The sequence below is a fragment of the Rattus rattus genome, chromosome 2, assembly GCF_011064425.1.
Source record: "Rattus rattus isolate New Zealand chromosome 2, Rrattus_CSIRO_v1, whole genome shotgun sequence".
NCBI lineage: Eukaryota > Metazoa > Chordata > Mammalia > Rodentia > Muridae > Rattus > Rattus rattus.
This window is the reverse complement of record NC_046155.1, coordinates 53,262,598-53,281,009: the sequence shown is the minus strand read 5'-3', so window position 1 is coordinate 53,281,009 and position 18,412 is coordinate 53,262,598. Positions and strand designations below refer to the sequence as shown.

At 45.8% G+C, this 18,412-nt stretch overlaps 1 protein-coding gene across 1 annotated transcript in view; it reads right to left on the bottom strand.

Annotated features, from left to right (window-relative positions):
- Rbm20 (RNA binding motif protein 20) overlaps positions 1 to 18,412 on the bottom strand; it is a 192,929-nt gene that overhangs the window by 26,246 nt on the left and 148,271 nt on the right. Inside the window, 4 exon segments of the mRNA XM_032895534.1 lie at positions 3,726 to 3,857; positions 5,709 to 5,852; positions 16,413 to 16,510; positions 17,067 to 17,158. Of these exon segments, the coding sequence (XP_032751425.1) occupies positions 3,726 to 3,857; positions 5,709 to 5,852; positions 16,413 to 16,510; positions 17,067 to 17,158 (466 nt within the window).

Here is an 18,412-nt window from a genome sequence, read left to right as displayed (position 1 = left end):
TACCTGTCTGGCAGGATTGACGTCAAGATTAAAGTAGATAACGTATGGAAAGTGCTTAATACATTACCTGCCCCAGAGTAGCAGGGCTCAATTAAAGGTATACATTATGGTGTGCTCTTGTAATTACTATGATTATCTGCCCTGCACGCCTCACAGGATAGTGATTGTGAGACAGGGAAGAAAATGCATGGGAAAATTTGTTTAAAATCAAAGAACCCAAGTGTAGTCTGGCTGATCTCAGTATGGAGGTTCATAGAGGTTGGGCAAGTCGGCTCAAAGCAGAGAGGGGTGGAGCCAAGGATGGTGTGATCATTTTCCAACAGAGGGTCACCTTTGCTGGCTCTGTCTCTGTGTTTCTCTTCCTATCAGATGAAGTTCCTCACGCACTAGCTCCTTCCGTGCCTGTTGCCCACCCACAGTGGGACTCAATGACCATTTGGCTGGATGTGAGCCTGACGCTCCATGACGTCTTTAACTGCAACTCCCGCCACCTTAGCTGTCTCCCTCCGCAGAGCGTTACTGTGCCTTGGCGCTTCAAGAAGCTACTGTTGTCCGTCCTAATTAGAATCTCATGACACTTCACTCGGAAGCCCAAGCTGCACTGGGAACTCCGTGCAGAAATTTCATTCCAGCCCCTGGGGGAGAAAACAGGAACTGGCTAGGTACGGAACAGGGTGGGGCTTTTCTCCTGTCTGATGCTTTAATTACAGAGAAAGATGATCCAGGCTGGGCCTGAAGCAGAATTGTTGGGAAGGAACTGCAGAGGCTTATTGCTATCAGAGCAGAGGGGGACCAGGTTAACTGGCTGACATATTAATTACCCAGCTCTGCAGATGCTGACTTGCTGTAAGCCACTACTTAACCTTTGTCTCCTGACGTCAACCCTCAAGACTGAGGGCAGATTAAGGGCTGGTAGGTGTGAACAAATTGGACCCTAAGTAAAGATGGAAATGAGTCAGAAAAAAAAATATATATATATATATTAGGTGGAACAGTAGAATGCCTAAATAATACAGGGGGTTAGATTTAAACACCAACGTGACAACAGCTACAATGACCCCCAAATGGACGTGTGTTCCAGTTAAGAGAACGGCAAATCAACAAGAAGACCTATTACAAAGAAAACCACAGCCTTGGGAAGAAACGCCCGCCAAGAAAACCGGAGGCAGGAACCATAAGGGAAAAAGTACTCAATGTTACAAGTCATCAGGAAAATAAATAAAATTCTGATAAACCAGGATGATGCACCCATTCCATGGCCAGTTTAGAAAGTCAGTCAAATCAAGGTTAGCAAGACCAGGAACCACTCAAATCCTTATATGCGACAAGGAGAGTGCTATGCTGTGACAAGGCGCTTAGGGGAGAACTCACCAGAGCTGAGGTGAGCCTGTCCCGTCTAACAAATCCAGCCCTAGTGATTCACGCGTCCCCTGGTTAGATGCCCATGTGCATTTCTATCACCATAACATGTCTGACAAGTAGATTAGTACTGACCTTAAACTCCCCAAACTGGAAGCAACCAGAGACCTTTAACTACAGGCAAACAGGCAGGGCACGTAACATTTTATAGAGCAATGAAAGTAGACATGGGATCATGATGGAGTCTATGGAGGAAAATGGTTCAGATTTGGGTGAACTGGATAGATTTCATCTTGTCTACGTTTATATAATACAGAATGGAGCAACCAGACCAAAAAAGCGGCCCTGACAAGATCCACCTTCGGGGATAGTGAGCCATCTGATCCTAATCAAACTGCCTTAATGCTGTTTCCTCAAAAGACTTCAGCCTTTCAGACTGATGCAGGCAAGACTTCACTTATGCCTGAACTTTCACAGCACCCAGGGACTGGACAACTAATGCCAGCTAGCTTTTTTTGACTTAACCACTTTCCCAATTACCTTTGGGCCCCTAAAAGGGAATTCTTCACTTCAATTCAGCAGGAAATATTTACAAAAGGACCATCACCCATCCCTTTAAATTGAGATAAATGGTTTGGATCATTGTGATGGTTTGTATATGCTCGGACTGGAGAGTGGCACTATTAGAAGGTGTGGCCCTCTTGGAGTAGGTGTGTCATGTGGGCGTGGGCTTTAAGACCCCCCTCCTAGCTGCCTAGAAGCCAGTATTCTTCTAGCTGCCTTCAGATGAAGATGTAGGACTCTCGGCTCCTCCTGAACCATGCCTGCCTGGATGCTGCCATGTTCCTGCCTTGTCAATGGACTGAATATTTGAACCTGTAAGCCAGCCCCAATTAAATGTCCTTATAAGAAAAAAAAAAAAAAAAGAAAGTAGACATGGATTATAAAATGTTGAACAGAAAAGAGAAGACAGTGTGATTCCCTCCATATAATGTTTAAAGATGGGCAAAGCCAAACTCCACTGTTTAGAGTAACATGAACATAAACACAGAAAAAACACAGGAATGATTATCCTCAGAGCAAGGAGAGCAAGCTGAGCATGGGGGCCTGTACTTCTGCATATTGTCCATATTGCTTAACTTTTGTGGTGATTTTATGGGGTGAGATCTGACTCAATATTAGTAGTACACTGACATATATATATCAAGAATAAAAGGGAAAAAAAAAGCAGAACAAGCTAACAAAACCAAAGTCCAGGTTGGAACTGGCTGAACGCATCTGAGTTCTGAGAGGGGCCCAGCCAGCCAAGCATTGCTTAGAAGGACATATATGAGATAAGATACATATGGAGTATATACCATAGGCAAATCAGATACCATGGACTATATATACCATAGTTATATGAGGTACTTATGGAGTATATATCATAGATATATCAGATACCTAAGGAGTATATACCATAGATATGAGATACTTATAGAGTATATATCATAAATATATCAGATACTTATGGAATATATACCATAGCTATATGAGGTACTTACATACCCATAGAGTATATAACATAGATATATCAGGTACTAATGGAGTATATACCATAGCTATAGCAGGTATTTATGGAGAATATATCATAGTTATATCAGATACTTCTAGAGTATATACCATAGACATATAAGATACCTAAGGAGTATATACCATAGATATGAGATACTTATGGAGTCTATACCATAGATATATCAGATACCTATGGAGTATATACCACAGATACAAGACATACTTATGGAGTATATACCATAGACATATCAGATACCTAAGGAGTATATACTGTAGGTATTTCAGGTACCTATGGCTGATGAAAGAGAACAAGAGACCAAGAGGAATAGTAGAGAAGAAAAAGCTAGCAGTCTGAATGCCCAAAGAAGTTGCATTCAAGGGTAGGATTATCCTCATCAAACTACAACTACCCTTCTCCTTCCTGCTTACTCTTTCAAGACTTCTGTAAATATCTTTCCCTCCAGAATCCCCCGAGCTCCCAGCCAGCTTTATCACCCCATCCTCTTATACTTACTTCCGTGAAAGTGTTTTATACTTATTTTATTAATTTATTGAGAATTTCATATATATTCATATATAAATTTATATATGTATATACTGATTGATTGATTAATTTTCCCTTGCCCAGCCCTTCCCAGATCCTCCCTCCCTCCTGTCGTTGGGCACTTTTCTTGCCATATTGTCATTTCCATTTCTGAGTGATCCCCGCGAGAACAGTCACTAAGCTCCTCGTTGTTTTCTAAGGTCTCCTTCCCAAGCATCACCGGCAAGCAGGAGGGGTTGCTGAACGACTGAGTGAAAGGATGCTGTACCTTCAGCTGCAACTCCTTGTATCTCGTGGACATCCGAATGAGTAACTTCTCGCCATTGATAAGCGCGGGCTTTTCTTGGTAGTACTGGACCATAGCTTGGGCAGCTTCTGTGTAAGCCATCTCCAAGAAAGCCTAGGGTGGAGTAAGGCAGATAGTGGGCTTCACTGCAGTCATCTTAAACACGATCGGTATCGGGTGTGATTCCGATATTGATGACAGGTGACACAATCAGTGGGAACAAGCAGAGTTGCGAGTGTGGGTCCTTAAAGGGTGGGGGTGGGGAGCTCACGGGAAAACCTGATAGTCTGGAAATGTCCTTTATCTCAGCCTGACTGTTAATTATATGGGTTGCATGTGTTAAAAAAAATTAATGGAGCTGTACAATGAACACGAGTCTATTTCATGCACTTGAGAGGATCCGTTTTATAGCTCAATAAAGAGAGGAGGAAAAAAATCAGCTCGAGAAAGAACTCTCTTTGATCGCATGCGTTCAAAGAGAACTTTTTATTAACTCCACCAAGAGAGCTCATTACAGGATGGCTCCCATCCTGGTTTCCATGGTTACCAAACAGTATACTTAATTATGTATGTCCATCCTGAGTTACATCATCCTGTGGAAGGCTATTTAGGATGGAGGGGTGGGCTCTAGGGCATGTGGCCGTGGCTTGCCATTTGGTGGTAGTAACAGCAGGGTACAGTACCATAAGCCCAGGGCCCTACTTGAGCTCCTATTGGTCTCATTAAAGAGAAATACATTTGAAAGTGCAGAGGCCTATAAACCCCTCAGCTGACAGGATGTCCAGGCTGTTTGTGGCTTGGAGAAGAGAGGCTCCTGACCTTAGCAGCAAGGCAACCTTCCCTCTTTATTTAACTGTTTTGATAACTCAGGGAAATGGGCTTTTCCCACTCGGTCCACGCACACGGTTTCTAATAGACTGTTTTAATGGACTTGTCTGATTACCCAGTAGCTGCTGGTGCAAATCCAAAGCTGTTAGAGTTTCTCAGTATGTTTGGTTTACCCAATGTAGGACCCCTGAGAAGAATACACAATGAGCAACCTATCTGTCTCCAGAACGAGGGATGGAGAACGAACACCCGTGATCCACTGGGGCTTCAAGTTCTAGAGTTCAGACCTACACTGGAGAAAGGACTTCTCATCTACCTGATCGATAGCTTTATAAAGTAAAAACAGTGACTGGAATAAAAGACTAAGTGGGGGCTGGAGAGGTGGCTAAGTGGGTAAGAGTGCTTTCTGTATAAGCGAGAGGACCTGAGTTTGGACCCCTGCGCCCATGTAAAAGAGAAGCCCCAGTGCTGTGCACAGGCAAAGATCAGGAGGATTTCAGGAACTCACTGCCTGCTTGCCTAACTCCAGGTTCGGTGAGAGATCCGGCTTTTAAAATTGTGTGTGTGTGTGTGTGTGTGTGTGTGTGTGTGTGTGTGGCCGAGAGTCATTGGGCAGGACACCCAACACCTTCCTCAGGTGTCCTCACACTCAGGAGGCTTCTATCAATTCCCCTGTGGTCTCCTGTTAGGTGACCTCACACATGGACACCAAGAACAGGTTAAAACATCTGTTCCCAGGCAGTTCTTAGCTGGTTCCACACCCAGGCAATCAGAAGTAATGAGCTTAGCAACCGGAACTGTAGCATTAGCTCAGGAGATCCGTAACACTGCAGTGATTGGGAGTCTGTCAACTCCTATTTGGAAGCCAATTAACTTTCCTATGTTAAGGAGTATCCCGGATAAAAATGACACCTCCCCTCCCAGGCAATTCACAGAGGCCTGTATTCCCCCAGCACAAGCAGGGATTATAGAACCCAAGGAGGAAGGACAGTGACAGTCCCAACACTAAGCCTCTGTGCCTTGCCTGCCAGGGACGCCAACCTCGCTTCACCTCTTTACTTAAAAAGATGCTGACAGTCTCCTTTCCCCACCACGCAGCTCAGCAGGCATCCCGCAGGGTGACTGTGTGAGGCCTACCTGATTAGTTGACTTCATGAGGATGTAATTAGTGACCTTGCCAAAGGGCAGCCCCAGGTTGATGACGTCATTCTCCGTGCAGCTGCCCTCCGGGAGATTGCAGATGTGCACCACTCGTCCAGCACCTTTCCTCTGTGCAAACTGCTGGGACAAAGAGCAGGGCTGAGTCTTCAAAGGACTTCTCTCCCGACCCCTGTCCCAGACATTCCGAATGGCCATCTTCCTCCAGATAATGGAAAACGGTCATTTAGGAAAACCAATGCAGAGAAGAAACACACTCACAGATACGCACATCTTTATGCCTTCTAACTACAAAGGGGATTCAGATTCCCAACAAGGGGTAATATTGTGGGAGTTGTGCATTGATACCCTTTGAAAATGTTTTCTCAATATTAAATAAAACTTAGAGTACATATGGGTTCTGACCCTGAGAGCCTGCTTTAGGAAGACTGTCTAATAAAAATAAAAACCTAAGTGAATTTAAAGGTATACAGGTCACAAGATATTTACTAATTATTTTGTGGTGTGGCAAAATGTTCTAGGAACAGCCTGCGGGTCCAATATTAGGGAATGCCTAGGTAAATGACGGCTCAAGTGTATAATGAAAACTTCACAGGCATTAGAAGGGAGCCAGTGTGTTGGTACGGAATATTTTTAAGACAAAATTGTTAGGTGAAAAACAGGTCACCGCTTAGCATGCTTATTATAGTGTCGTCTTTTGGAAGGCAAAATTATATGGAAATAAAAGAAAACAAGTCCTGTAAATTTTTGTCACTTATTAGCGGTGAGTGACAGGAACACAATAGTTAATTAGGCTCACTTCTACAATTTTTAGATGTTTGAGCTGTGTGGTTTGCTTGCAGGGAGATTTTTGAAAGATTATCAACAAGGATAGAAAGGCCTAGAGCATGTGTATCAACCTGTCAGGCTGGTTACTCTCAGAGAAGCAGAGCAGGACGGGGGACACGCAGAAGCAAGGACAGACACGCTGAACCTGTTAGAGACAGGCCTTACAGGGTTCGACTTACACTTTAAAATTTTTTCAATTGAGTGAAAAAGAGATAAAAGTATTTTGAAAACCGAATGTGGGTACAGATATTCATGGCACCAACCTGTGGTTTAATGGCAATGATTTTTCAAAAACATTCTTCAGCCTTGGGATCCTTTCATTAGACAAAAACTTGCTCAAGAGCCAGATATGCTCAGTAAATAAAAGGGGCTGTTCTGGTCAAATTTGGGGTTCCTGAACCCCACCAGAGAGACCTGAAGGCAGATATAAGGAACGAAGCTTGCAAGCCAGGACCTGGCTCTAATTCAAGCTCCTGGAGGAAGCTTTGGTCAAACTTTAATCACCCCTAATCTCTAAGAGCTCAGGAATTAGGAAGCACAGATCAACCGACCTGGGAGAGAAGGGTGTGGTCTTCCAGACCAGAAAGCCTACATTAGCAGTCATCATTTCTACCACAAAGTGAATTTCAGCATCTAATTATGGTCTGACTCTGCTGAGGTAACAGAAAGGGAGTATTTCAGGTCTCATCCCTAACAAGAGCTAGTACTTAGGGAATGCTACCATGAAAAGCCCTCTTGTCTTATCTGGGCTGAGGACAATTAGACTCAATTATCATTTCCTTTTATGGTTCCACCTTGACTTAGAGAAGCTTCAGGTGCCCCTTCTCCACTCTACCCCCAACAGTGTCCAGATGTCAAGCACCTTCACAAGGGGGGAACGCTGATTCCTTGGCTTAGAGGGGCACAGACTTTCTATATCCCAAGCCCCAACCCCACCCAAGGGCAAGGACTCTCTACAACCCAGGAGAGTCTGAGCCTGGAGAGCAAAGACAGAGCCTTTCTGTGGTGAGGACAGATGGAGGGCTCAGTCTTCCCTCCCATCGCAGTGACCTGAGGCAGATCCAGGTGACAGAAGAAAGAAGGCAGCTGGTTCCCTGAGTTCATTACCAGGAAGGTTAATTAAGCCTGTTAACTCAGCCTGGTCTACTCTCAGCACTGCACGTTTCTGCCCCATGTGACATTGTTGCAGACAGCCTGAGTAACATAGCCACATTGTAGCCAGACATGCGGGGTGACTTTGGACAATCCCTCTCCCAGCCTGTCCAGTTGCCTAGTGACCAGGCACAACAACCAGCTTCCCTTGCATTGTGTACACTGGCCTGAAAGGATTTAAGACCCTTATCTGTCGCCTAAGATCTATCCATGGTACAGACTTTCACATCCAAAGCACTGAATAAATTCATCATAAGTTCTCACATTTTAGAGGTTCAACCCTTGAACTCCTCACCAAACTCTAGTCAGAGAAATGGATTCTTTATTGATTCTTAGATGCTATAAGAGATTAATATTCTTCTAGTTAACAATCTCAATTTGAACTTTCCAGCCAGCGAACCACACCCAGGGTTTGGATGTACCAAGATACTGATTTTCCCAGCCTGGACCATAGACCTCCACTGGCTGATCTCTCAGTCATTCATTTCTAAGTGAGCCATGAGACAAAACCTTGAGAGGCACAGTATATTCATGGTTTGCTCAGAGTTGCCTGATTTCGGAGTATGTGAGAAATCCTATACAGTCAAGTGTATAATCCCATACAAAAAGACAAAAAAAATTGACCTTAGGTAGCAAGAACCATACAAAGTCAAACTAGGATTAAGGGAGACTACTGTATTATGTTTTTATGTAAATTAAATTCTCTTGCTGATTATTTAGAAAACTCCAGCTTACATTCTTTACTATCTATTGTGTAGATATTAAACACAATTTAGACGCAAGCCATGTTTGACTTGTTAAAAAAATAGTGAAGTAATCAGTATTACTGCTCTGTGCCTGAAACAACTTATATAGACATGGCCCTATTTCCTATCAAAGACCTTAATGAGAAGAGAGACAGATGGCCAGAGGGAGGGGCTAGGTCCCTGAGTAGTACATCTAGAATTAAGTTTGATCTCTGAGGACCCTGACAACTGCAAGTGCTTTTGATCAAGCAATAGGATGCTATACAGCGATGCTCAGAGTGGGTTTGCTAATTAACCCTAAATGGCCTTTGGAGTTAATGATAGAGTAGTCCTTCCCTTATCTGTAGGGATACTTTCCAAGGCCCTCAGTGAATTCCCAAACCACAAATAATACCAAATCCTGTGTGTACTAGTTTTCCCTTCACATATATATATCTATGATCAAGCTTAATTTATAAGATGGACATAATAAAGGATCAATAATAATTACTTATAAACTAGAATGATTATAACAATACGTCACAGCTAAAGTTACTTAAAAGTTAAAAATAAAATATATAGGTCGCTTTTAAGTTCCCATTTACTGTTCTTAGACCTCAGTTGACCTTGGGTAGCAAGAACCGTACAAAGTCAAACCAGGAATAAGGGGGATTACTGCTTTATGGGTAGCAGGAACTACACAAAGTCAAACTGGGTATAAGGGGGACCACTGCATTATGGGTAGCAGGAACTACACAAAGTCAAACTGGGTATAAGGGGGACCACTGCGTTATGGGTAGCAGGAACTACACAAAGTCAAACTGGGTATAAGGAGATGTACTGCATTATGGGTAGCAGAAACTACGTAAAGTCAAACCGAAGATAAGGGGACCACTGCATTATGGGTAGCAGGAACTGTGCAAAGTCAACCAAAGGTAGGGAAACATGGGTCCTCCAGCTCGGTGTACTGGTGAGTGAATCGCTTGCCCCGCACTCCCTGTGATCAGCTGTTCAGCCACTCTTGTTCACAACCCTGTCCGCCTTTCAGCTGGTGAAGATGTCATCCTCACGGTGTTGCAGATACATCTGTGCTCTAGGAGTGACTGCTGCCATGGTGTGGGAAAAAACTCAGATGATACTTTGAGATGCACTGAAGACACATGTATCTGGGGTATCTCTAGAGGGTATTTTTATGTCTAGTGCATGCTTGGCTGAAACCAGGCACCAGGAGCAAGATACTGGGAGAAAGAATTTGTATCTACACCCCTGCAGCTCACGGTGAGCCACTCACTGCTACACCCCTGCAGCTCACTGTGAGCCACTCACTGCTACACCCCTGCAGCTCACTGTGAGTCACTCACTGCTATACCCCTGCAGTTCACTGTGAACCACTCACTGAATTCTTCTAGGCTCAAGTTTGCTTGTCTATAAATCCAGGAGAATAAAATTGATTCCACAGACTTATTGAGAAGATGAAATACCACGTCACATGTGAAGTGCTTTGGTATATAATGCCTGACCTAAATAAACGTCTGTCTCCTCACTTCCCCTAAGGATGCTCTTAGACTGAGAAAAAATATCCCGGAATGATATTAGAGAATATGCATCTTCTTAGGAAATCGAAATGAACAGTGTCTTCAAGCTATTCTTAAAGGACGATTCGGGGAAGAAAATGGCTACCAGACAGACAGACAGACAGTCTGACCACAAGACACAGAAAAGCAGGAAGAAATAGATGGCAAGAGAAAAAGATATAGTCAAGTCCTGGCAAGGGCCATATAAGAGTCCCTTGTGTTCTCTTTTGTTAGTTTGAAGTATATCAAAAAGTATCAAAATTTTTAAGAGGTGTTCTAGAATAGAAACAGATGGATCATCGGGAAATGCTGGTCTCTCACTAGCCTGAGTGTCTGCCTGTGAGGTGCTGATGGGTTCAGTTCACACCCACCTCTAGGCTCTGCTGCCCAGCTCCCAGGAGACACACATGTGACAGGTGCACTTGAGACTTTCCAGCCCAAGGTCAGATCCCTAAAAGAGCTAAGGTGTCAGGGCTGTAACCAAAGCCCTAATTACCAAGCTCAAAGGACAATCATCCTGGCTAGGGGAAACTAACCTCAGATGCCCCCATGTGGGATCAGTGGCTCAGGCTGTGTATTCTAACACGCTGGGGCTACTCGTTTGCCTGATGCTGCTTCTGATGGTTCTTAGACCGGATCCCAGACTTCTCAGCTTACCCACAGATCTTTTATAGCTGGGTGGAAACGTTAAAGGAGCAAACAGACTTGTCTCTGAAGGTTCTGAGACCTTCGGCCGCCCTTTAGTGCAGGTAGAAACAAGCTCTGTGTGTGAGCTCAAAGAGGTTCTGTTCTAATACCTCAGAATTATACTGAGGACGTGGCTCGGGGCAGCAGGCCTGTAGGTAGGAGGAGTCTCTGGAAGCGTTTCCTTCAGCTACAGATTATAGATGCCACCTTCAATAAACATTTTTTGGGCTCCAAATGGATGTCTTTGGGTGTCCTCACTTTATATGGTAGACATGTAAATAAATGTCTGGAAATCTGCCGGTTGTGTGTGTGTGTGCTAAGGGCACATAGAAAGAGAGAAAGGACAAATGTTTATTCTTCACAATGGTGATTCTGAACAGAACATGCAGACAGAACCAAGTGTGACCTCCAGAGCTATGTATCTTGAATTAACATAGAGGGTGGACACAGATGCTGTTTTGATCCATTTTCTCAACAGTCTATCCAGCATACTAGGTTTAACTTAAGAGTAAACCACTTCTACCTGGGCCAAGCATTTGTGTGTGGCTATTACATTGTTTCCATTCTGGGCTACTTTATCTCTGTAAACTTCAGAATCATCATACAATGTTAAAACTGGAGGCCTGGCTGAGTGGGGTAGCATATGCCTTTAATCCCAGCACTCAGGCAGCAGAGGCAGGTGGATCTCTCTGAGTTCAAGGCCAGCCTGGTCTATGCAGTGAGTTTCCAGGCCAGCCAAAGCTACGTAGTGAGACCCTATCTCAGAATGAAAATAAGACAAGGCTGGAGAAATTGCTCAGTGGTTAAGAGCACTGGCCATTCTTGCAGAGAACCTGGTTCAGTTCCCAGCATCAACATGGCAGCTCACAACGGTCTGCTGTTACAGGGGAGCCAACTTTTCCTGGCCTGGTGGTCACTGGGCATGCATGTGGTACACAGTCACACATGCGGGGAAAAATGCCCGTACACCAGAAAAAGTAAAACAAGTTACATTTAGGGTTTTTTTTATAAATTAAAATAAAATGGTAGAATAAAACGTGCATCATGATCTGACTTCTAAAGTACCTTTTGTTGCTGAACACTCTGTAGACAGAAGTTGCAGCAAATTTAGCTTGCCTTCAGTTTTCTTTACAAAGTAGGATGTGTGTGTGTATGTGTGTGTGTGTGTGTTAGAATTCTTTCTACATCATGGTGTACTACTTTTGTAACAAGAAGAAAATAATGAAGATTTATTAAAAGAAAATTTTAAAATTCAGAAAGTAAAGCCTGCTTCAGCTCTCCTGTCTTCTTTCTGTCAGTCTTTGAAAATGCAGGCTGGTGGCCTGGGCTGAGGGGACAGGAGCAATGACAGAGCTAGGATGGAAGCAGCCAGGGGACAGTTAGTGTGGACCACACTAACCCTCATGCACAGAGATGTCGGGAGACAATCACGCTCTGAGCCGTGGATTCGGAAGGCCTGGCAGGACAGGGAAATGCTCTAGAAATGCCAGCAACCCGAGGGACAATCTATGCCTCAAGCCTGTATCCTTCCACAAACATGCTGCTTTCTCCAGCCTCGGTTTCCTGATTTATGGGTGCTGGGATGCGGGGTATCGGTAAGAAAGCAAAATTAAAATGTCATCTATGACTCTGAACCCTGCAGGGTGGCCTTACAGCTACACTCAGACAAAATATGTCTTCAGCGGGTGTGAGAAGCCTATTTACGGCCCGGGGAGTCTGGATGGCCCTTGCAGAAACCTGATTACTCTGTTTATGACGACTCAGACAGCCAAGGAGAAGCCATGGGTCTGTGAAATAGCTCGGCCTAAGTGAAAAGCAACACCCATCCCTGGGGACCCTGCATTGAGTGACAGGGGCTGGGGACACACACAAATCAGATGCCACTAACAAACATGGCATGCAACTGTCTCTCCAAGGTCCCATTTCTGTCAAAATGAACCTGGGGAAGAGAGACTCCGACTCAGGCAGAGGCAAGGCCAGTTTAGATGCAGCCCAGCTGCTGCCAGATCGCAGCAGCCACACCGGCGGCTGGCACTTAGATTTTGTGGCACTTAGGGTATGTTTTGCACTCTCCCTTCTCCAGCCCCTGTGTCACTTTGCCCTCCTGCTTAGAAAGGGAGCTTTTGGAGTAGCAGTGGGTTTTTGGTGGTGGTGGTTCACAAACAATAGTACTCCCACTGGGACACAGTCTTGGTCCTGGAAAGACTGCATAAATGGACTCAGAAAGAAAAGACCCTGGTTGTAAGCCTAAGACGTGACTGCAGAGAGACATGCGTCATAGCCCATTGTCTTTGCAGGTCTCTGTAAGCAGGGGCAGAAGTCCATGGTTGCTCTGAGGGGCTGCCCTGAGCCTTCACAGAAGAGCTCTGCTGAATGGCAGCATAGTGTAGGAACTGGTGGGAGTCCATGATGCCCCAGGTATCCTTGGGGAGGATCACGTGACCAGCATGACATCATAAAGCTTATAATGATAAAAAACCAGTCAAATGAAACGCCTCCCTCCTGTGGGATCTACAAGAAGCACTCCGATGTCTGTATCCATCTTGGGAGCTGAGGAACCTGAATGTCCCACAGTACCGGAATCTTTAGCTTGTTCCATGGCTGCCCACACCTAAGGTTGTCTCAGCTCTTCCTCCTCCTCCTCCTCTTCCTCCTCCTCCTCCTCCTCCTCCTCCTCCTCCTCCTCCTCCTCTTCCTGAGGAGCTTAGGGGTAGAGTGTAGGGAGAAGGAAGAGAAATTTACTAAGGAAAACAGTCACTGTAAGGAGGAGTCCTCTGAGAACCTGGGAGAAGGGCTCTGTGGCTCCATGGTGAGGTGCAGGGCTCCCGGATCCAGGTTGCTTGAGTCTTAAACCACCTCCATTTTCCAGCAGTGTTACCTCAGGAAAGGTGCCAAGTCTCTCTCGGCCCCAGTTTCGCAACTGTACAATAAGGGTACCTATATATGGGGCTGTCTGGAAGACTCAATGAGCTAATATGTTGCAGAACAGATTAAATGAGCTAATATGTTGCTAAGAACAGATTAAACACAACAGAAATGTTCGCTGCAGTTTGTGGCATCTGGGATCTCCTACCAGCTGTCTTTGTAGAAAGCACAGTGTTTTATAAGCTTCCCACCTCTAGGCACTTAGACGTGGTACTCGGAGATTTTGGGGTTTTTTTGGATTAACTCAAAACATCAGAACCATCATCCTTGCACATCACCACATGGCTCATGTGTGCCTGGCTTGTACAGTGCCTCCATGGGAACCTCAGATCATCCAAAGAGAAGCAGATAGGACAGACAGACCAGCGTAAGACTGTTGGCACAGAAACCTGGGTAAAGTCGCAGCCAGTACAAAGTGGTTTCCCCAGCATTCTAGGTAGAAGAACGTATTACCTGGTAAAAACCATTGTTAGTTCTGTGGGTCCTAATTAGTTGGGGCCGTGTGCAAAGCATCGTCACATACACCATCCATGTAGGAGATGGACACTCGGTGGTCTATCCCACCCCGTGGGATAGCCTCACCCTCTGCTTTGGCCACTGGGCTAGAAGGCCATGTATGATATGCCAAGATGTACGGCATAACACAAACAAGTTACAGATCATCTGAAAACTTAGAATCCCCTACTTTTCAAACTCATCATTTGGAAAGCTACTATCCATGTGTCCATAAAGGAATGGAGTTTTAGGGAAGTAAAATGACCCGTCTGTGGCCACACAGCGGTCAGCTCTAGTCCTACGACCTGAATTTAGATCTTTGACTCCAAGGCCATAGTCTCAGTGGTCAGGCCTGGAGGGTGGGAATGATGTGTGGGACAAACTCAGAACTGTCCTGCCCATGGCTCTTACAAACTTTTCTAATTGCCCCCGTAAGGGGCTCAAATGATACCAGCTCCCATCTTATACCCAAAGCTCAAGGAGATGTCAATGTTCACGCTCTGACCCCAGACCACCTGTCGCCCCGGCCAGCCTCCCCCAGCCAGCCCGGTAAGAGAGAATGGTAGAAACCACGGAACTAACTTGGACTAAAATATGAACTTCCAGATAAGCACTCTTTCCTAAAGGGTTTGTACCCAACACCATGGATAAACAGACAGGGGGAACAGGAACCTGGGTCAGAGAGGCCTACTGTGTGGCCATGACTGTCACTCCCAAGTCTAGAAGCTACACTGTGTGGCTTGCTTTTCTGATGTTTGTAGAGATGCACAACACACGGAGGGGGCAGCGCATGGAGGCCTGCCCAGCAGAGCTTTCGAGAGAAGAGAGGAGGAGGCTACAGCTGCTCTCAGCACTGAATAGAAAAGCAGAGGCAGCAGCTGAGCCGCTCCCTCACCAGGAGCCTCTGGTCGAGCTTGGCCAGGTGCATTTGTTTTTTTAGCAGGCGCGCGGGCAATAACAGAAAAACATCAGAAGAGGGAAAGAGGATGTCACGACTACAGAAGAAGGACGGCGAACCCTTAGGCCTTTCAAATATCAAAGCGCCTGCTACAGAGAAAGTGAAGGAAGAACAGAAAACAAGACCCAGTGCAGCGTCCAGGGAGATGCCTCAGCTAGCAACACCGTGGTGACAACCCAAGGTTGGTCCTTGGAACCCACGTGAAAAGCTGGCGTGGCAGCCTACATCTCTCCCAGCTCTCTGCACTCAAGAAGAGAGGTAGAGACAGGAGAATGGCTCTGAGGCTCACAGGCTAGCTAGCCTGGAGTACATGACAGCAGAAACAAGAGAGGTAGAAGGTGAGCACTGACTCCTGAAAGCTGTTGCCTGGACACACATGTAACTCCGCCCCTGGCTCCCCATCCTCCCACCCCCACACCTCACCCCTCCACACACAGTTAACTGACCCAGTCAGTAGCCTGGTAGTACCAGTCGCTTTCACTCTTTGTCTCTAGAATCACACTCTCAGTCAAAGGGACCCATGGTAATAAAATACTAAAAATTATTTTAAGGGCTCAAGAGATGGCTCAGTGGCTGAGAGCACTTCAGGCTCTTCAGAGAACCTGGGTTTGGTTCCCAGCACTGACTATCGGGCACATGCTGGCCTCTGGGGGCGTTTCTCCCCTACCTGTGCCTTCACTGACACAGACGCAGACATGTACGTAGATAATCTGGGAAGGGACATGCTAAGACAGGGTTTCACTGTGTAGCTTTGACTGACTTGGAGCTCCCTGTGTAGCTCAGGGCAGCCTTGCACTCACAGGGTCAGGCCTGCTTTTTAGGGTCCCAAATGCTAGGATTAAAGATGTGTAGCAGCACACAAAGCAATACATTTTTTTTTAGTTAAGAACCTTTAAAACATATTAGCATGTGGCTTTCCCCCTCAATCACTGTGAAGTGCTAGTCAGTAAGTATCTTTGATTTTAGGAACTTAGGTCAGAAAGCGCAACATTGTAGCTCATGGCTATCATCCCAGCATTCGGGAGGCTCAGGCAGGATTGACATGGGTTTGAGACCAGTTTAGATTACACATTAAGTACCAGGCCAAGCGGGGCCACACAGTGAGACCTGCTAGAACAAACAGGCAACAGTAAAGGAACACAGAGCATCGTTTTCTGTGTTTCAATACTAGTAGTTTGGATAAAGCACCTCCTGGCCTCTGTCTAGGGATACTATCTGAATGACCCAAAGACCAAGCTTCACCCGAACTTTCTCTGCATCCCTCTCTCTGTGGAGGTGTAGAGGATGTGAACACTTTGGGGACAATGAAGAAAATGGAGGAAAAACCTTTCATACTCACACTCGTCCCAGAGGAAGGCGAAGGAAACATGGGGTTTGATTGAGCAAAGGCCCTTGTTGGAATGGCTGCATATGACGTTCCAAGAGTTGAGGTATAATCTGAATGATGAATGATACCAGGTTAAAAAAAAATAACCTAGTCACAAACCTGACTTTCAAAATTCATTAATGGGGAGGTGGCTTGGTCGGTGGATGCTTGCCTTGCTGGCCTTAGGACCTGAGTTGGGTCCCGAGAACTCACAGGAAATAGCAGGTGTGGTAGCACTTGCTTGTAATTCCAGTGTTGGGGAGGCAGAGACAGGAGTATCTCTGAGGCTCTCTGGTCAGTCGCCCAAGCCCAGTCCATAGCTGGAGACCAACAAGGGGCAGTCTCACCACATACGCACACATATGCTTACATGGGTATTCACAGCTCAGACGTGTGAGAAGAGAACACTGGGTATTTTCACTTGCTATACTTATTAGTGTTTGGCTCACTGTAACTGACACAGGGAGGATCTAAAATACCCCAGAGAACATTGTCAGCGCTGGGATCCACCCGTCTGCACATGCTCAGGAGGCTCCTATCAGGGAAGAACTAGAGCTCAGAGGTAGAACATGAACCTGAGGACTGCATTCTGTGCCCAGCTGCCGTCTGAAGGCCTCTTCCACTCACCCTCATTTCCAGTGGGGTTATAAACAGCTGTGCTGTTTGCAGAGGCAGACAGCGTCCCTTCTCCCGTAGCACGTATACTCCGGAGGCCAGCACTACAGGAAAGGGAGAAAGGAGGGATTTATTTTCTTCAAGAAATCCAATGAAAGCAGAAATGACTCACATGCCCATCAACAGATGAGCGGCCATGCTGTATGCATGCTTAGATATGTAAGAAACCGAATATACTGTTTATGTAGTATGATGTAGGTGAGTCTCCTAAATATAAAGTTTAAAAAACAGCCATGAAAGGCCATATAGTATAGGATTCCATCTACATCAGACGTCTGTTGGAAGGCAAACCCATCATCAGAATGGACTGCTCCCTGGGGCTAACGGTAGGGAGGGCGGGGCACATTAGTGAGACTGGCACAATGGTGAATGTGCTAAACGTTGCTTAACTGTGAGCTCTGAGATGGTTTACGTAATGAGCTTTACCACAAGAAAAGGGAGGCCTTCATAAGAATTCTTTTAATTATGGTGAGGTCCTACGACATGAAGTGCACTGTTAGCCGTGTTTAAGGGCACAGCTCTGTGGTTGATGGACAGCAATCATGCCCAGCCAGCCACACAACCCTTCACCTTACCAAACTGAAATCGTGCCCATGAAACACCCACTCTCCGCTCCCCACCAGCCCCAGCCTGTTTAGCCTCCAAAACACCTCACTAGAGTGGAATTTTACAGCTCAAAATCATGTGTCAGAGTTTCCTTCCTCTTAGAGACTATGTAACATTGCATTGTGTGGATAGCCCACATTTAGTCGTCCTGCCCTCTGTTAATTGGCCGCCCAGATGCTTTCACTTTTAAGCTGTTGTGAACGATAATCTAGGCCACGTAGTTGTCTGTTTTACAGCCTTGGGCCAGACAGGCTGTTCCCACTGATCTCTAACGCATACCTTTCCCCAGAATCTATTCTCAGCATAAAACCAGCATCTTGTTCTGACGTCCTGGGGCATCTCTCCTTCCTTTCAGCCCCCACCAGCTCCAGTCACACCCACAGCAGCAGCAGCAGCGGCGGCAATGACAACAAAAGTCTTCACACCAGGGATCAGACCTGGGACTCGGAACCTCCCTGGCCCTCTCTCTTTCTGTGCAGATCAGAGTTGACACTGCCCTGTACCCCAGGTCTACAACAGCTGGAGGGCTTCAAACCTCTAAAACCGGTTCTGTCTGGTAGGAGTGTGCTTGTCTCATATAGCCACCTCTCCTGAGGTGACCTCAGTAAGGTATGGCCTAGATGTTCCATTTGCAATACAATGTGCCCAAGAGCTATGTACACATGTGCACCTCCCCCAACCCCAAATGTGGC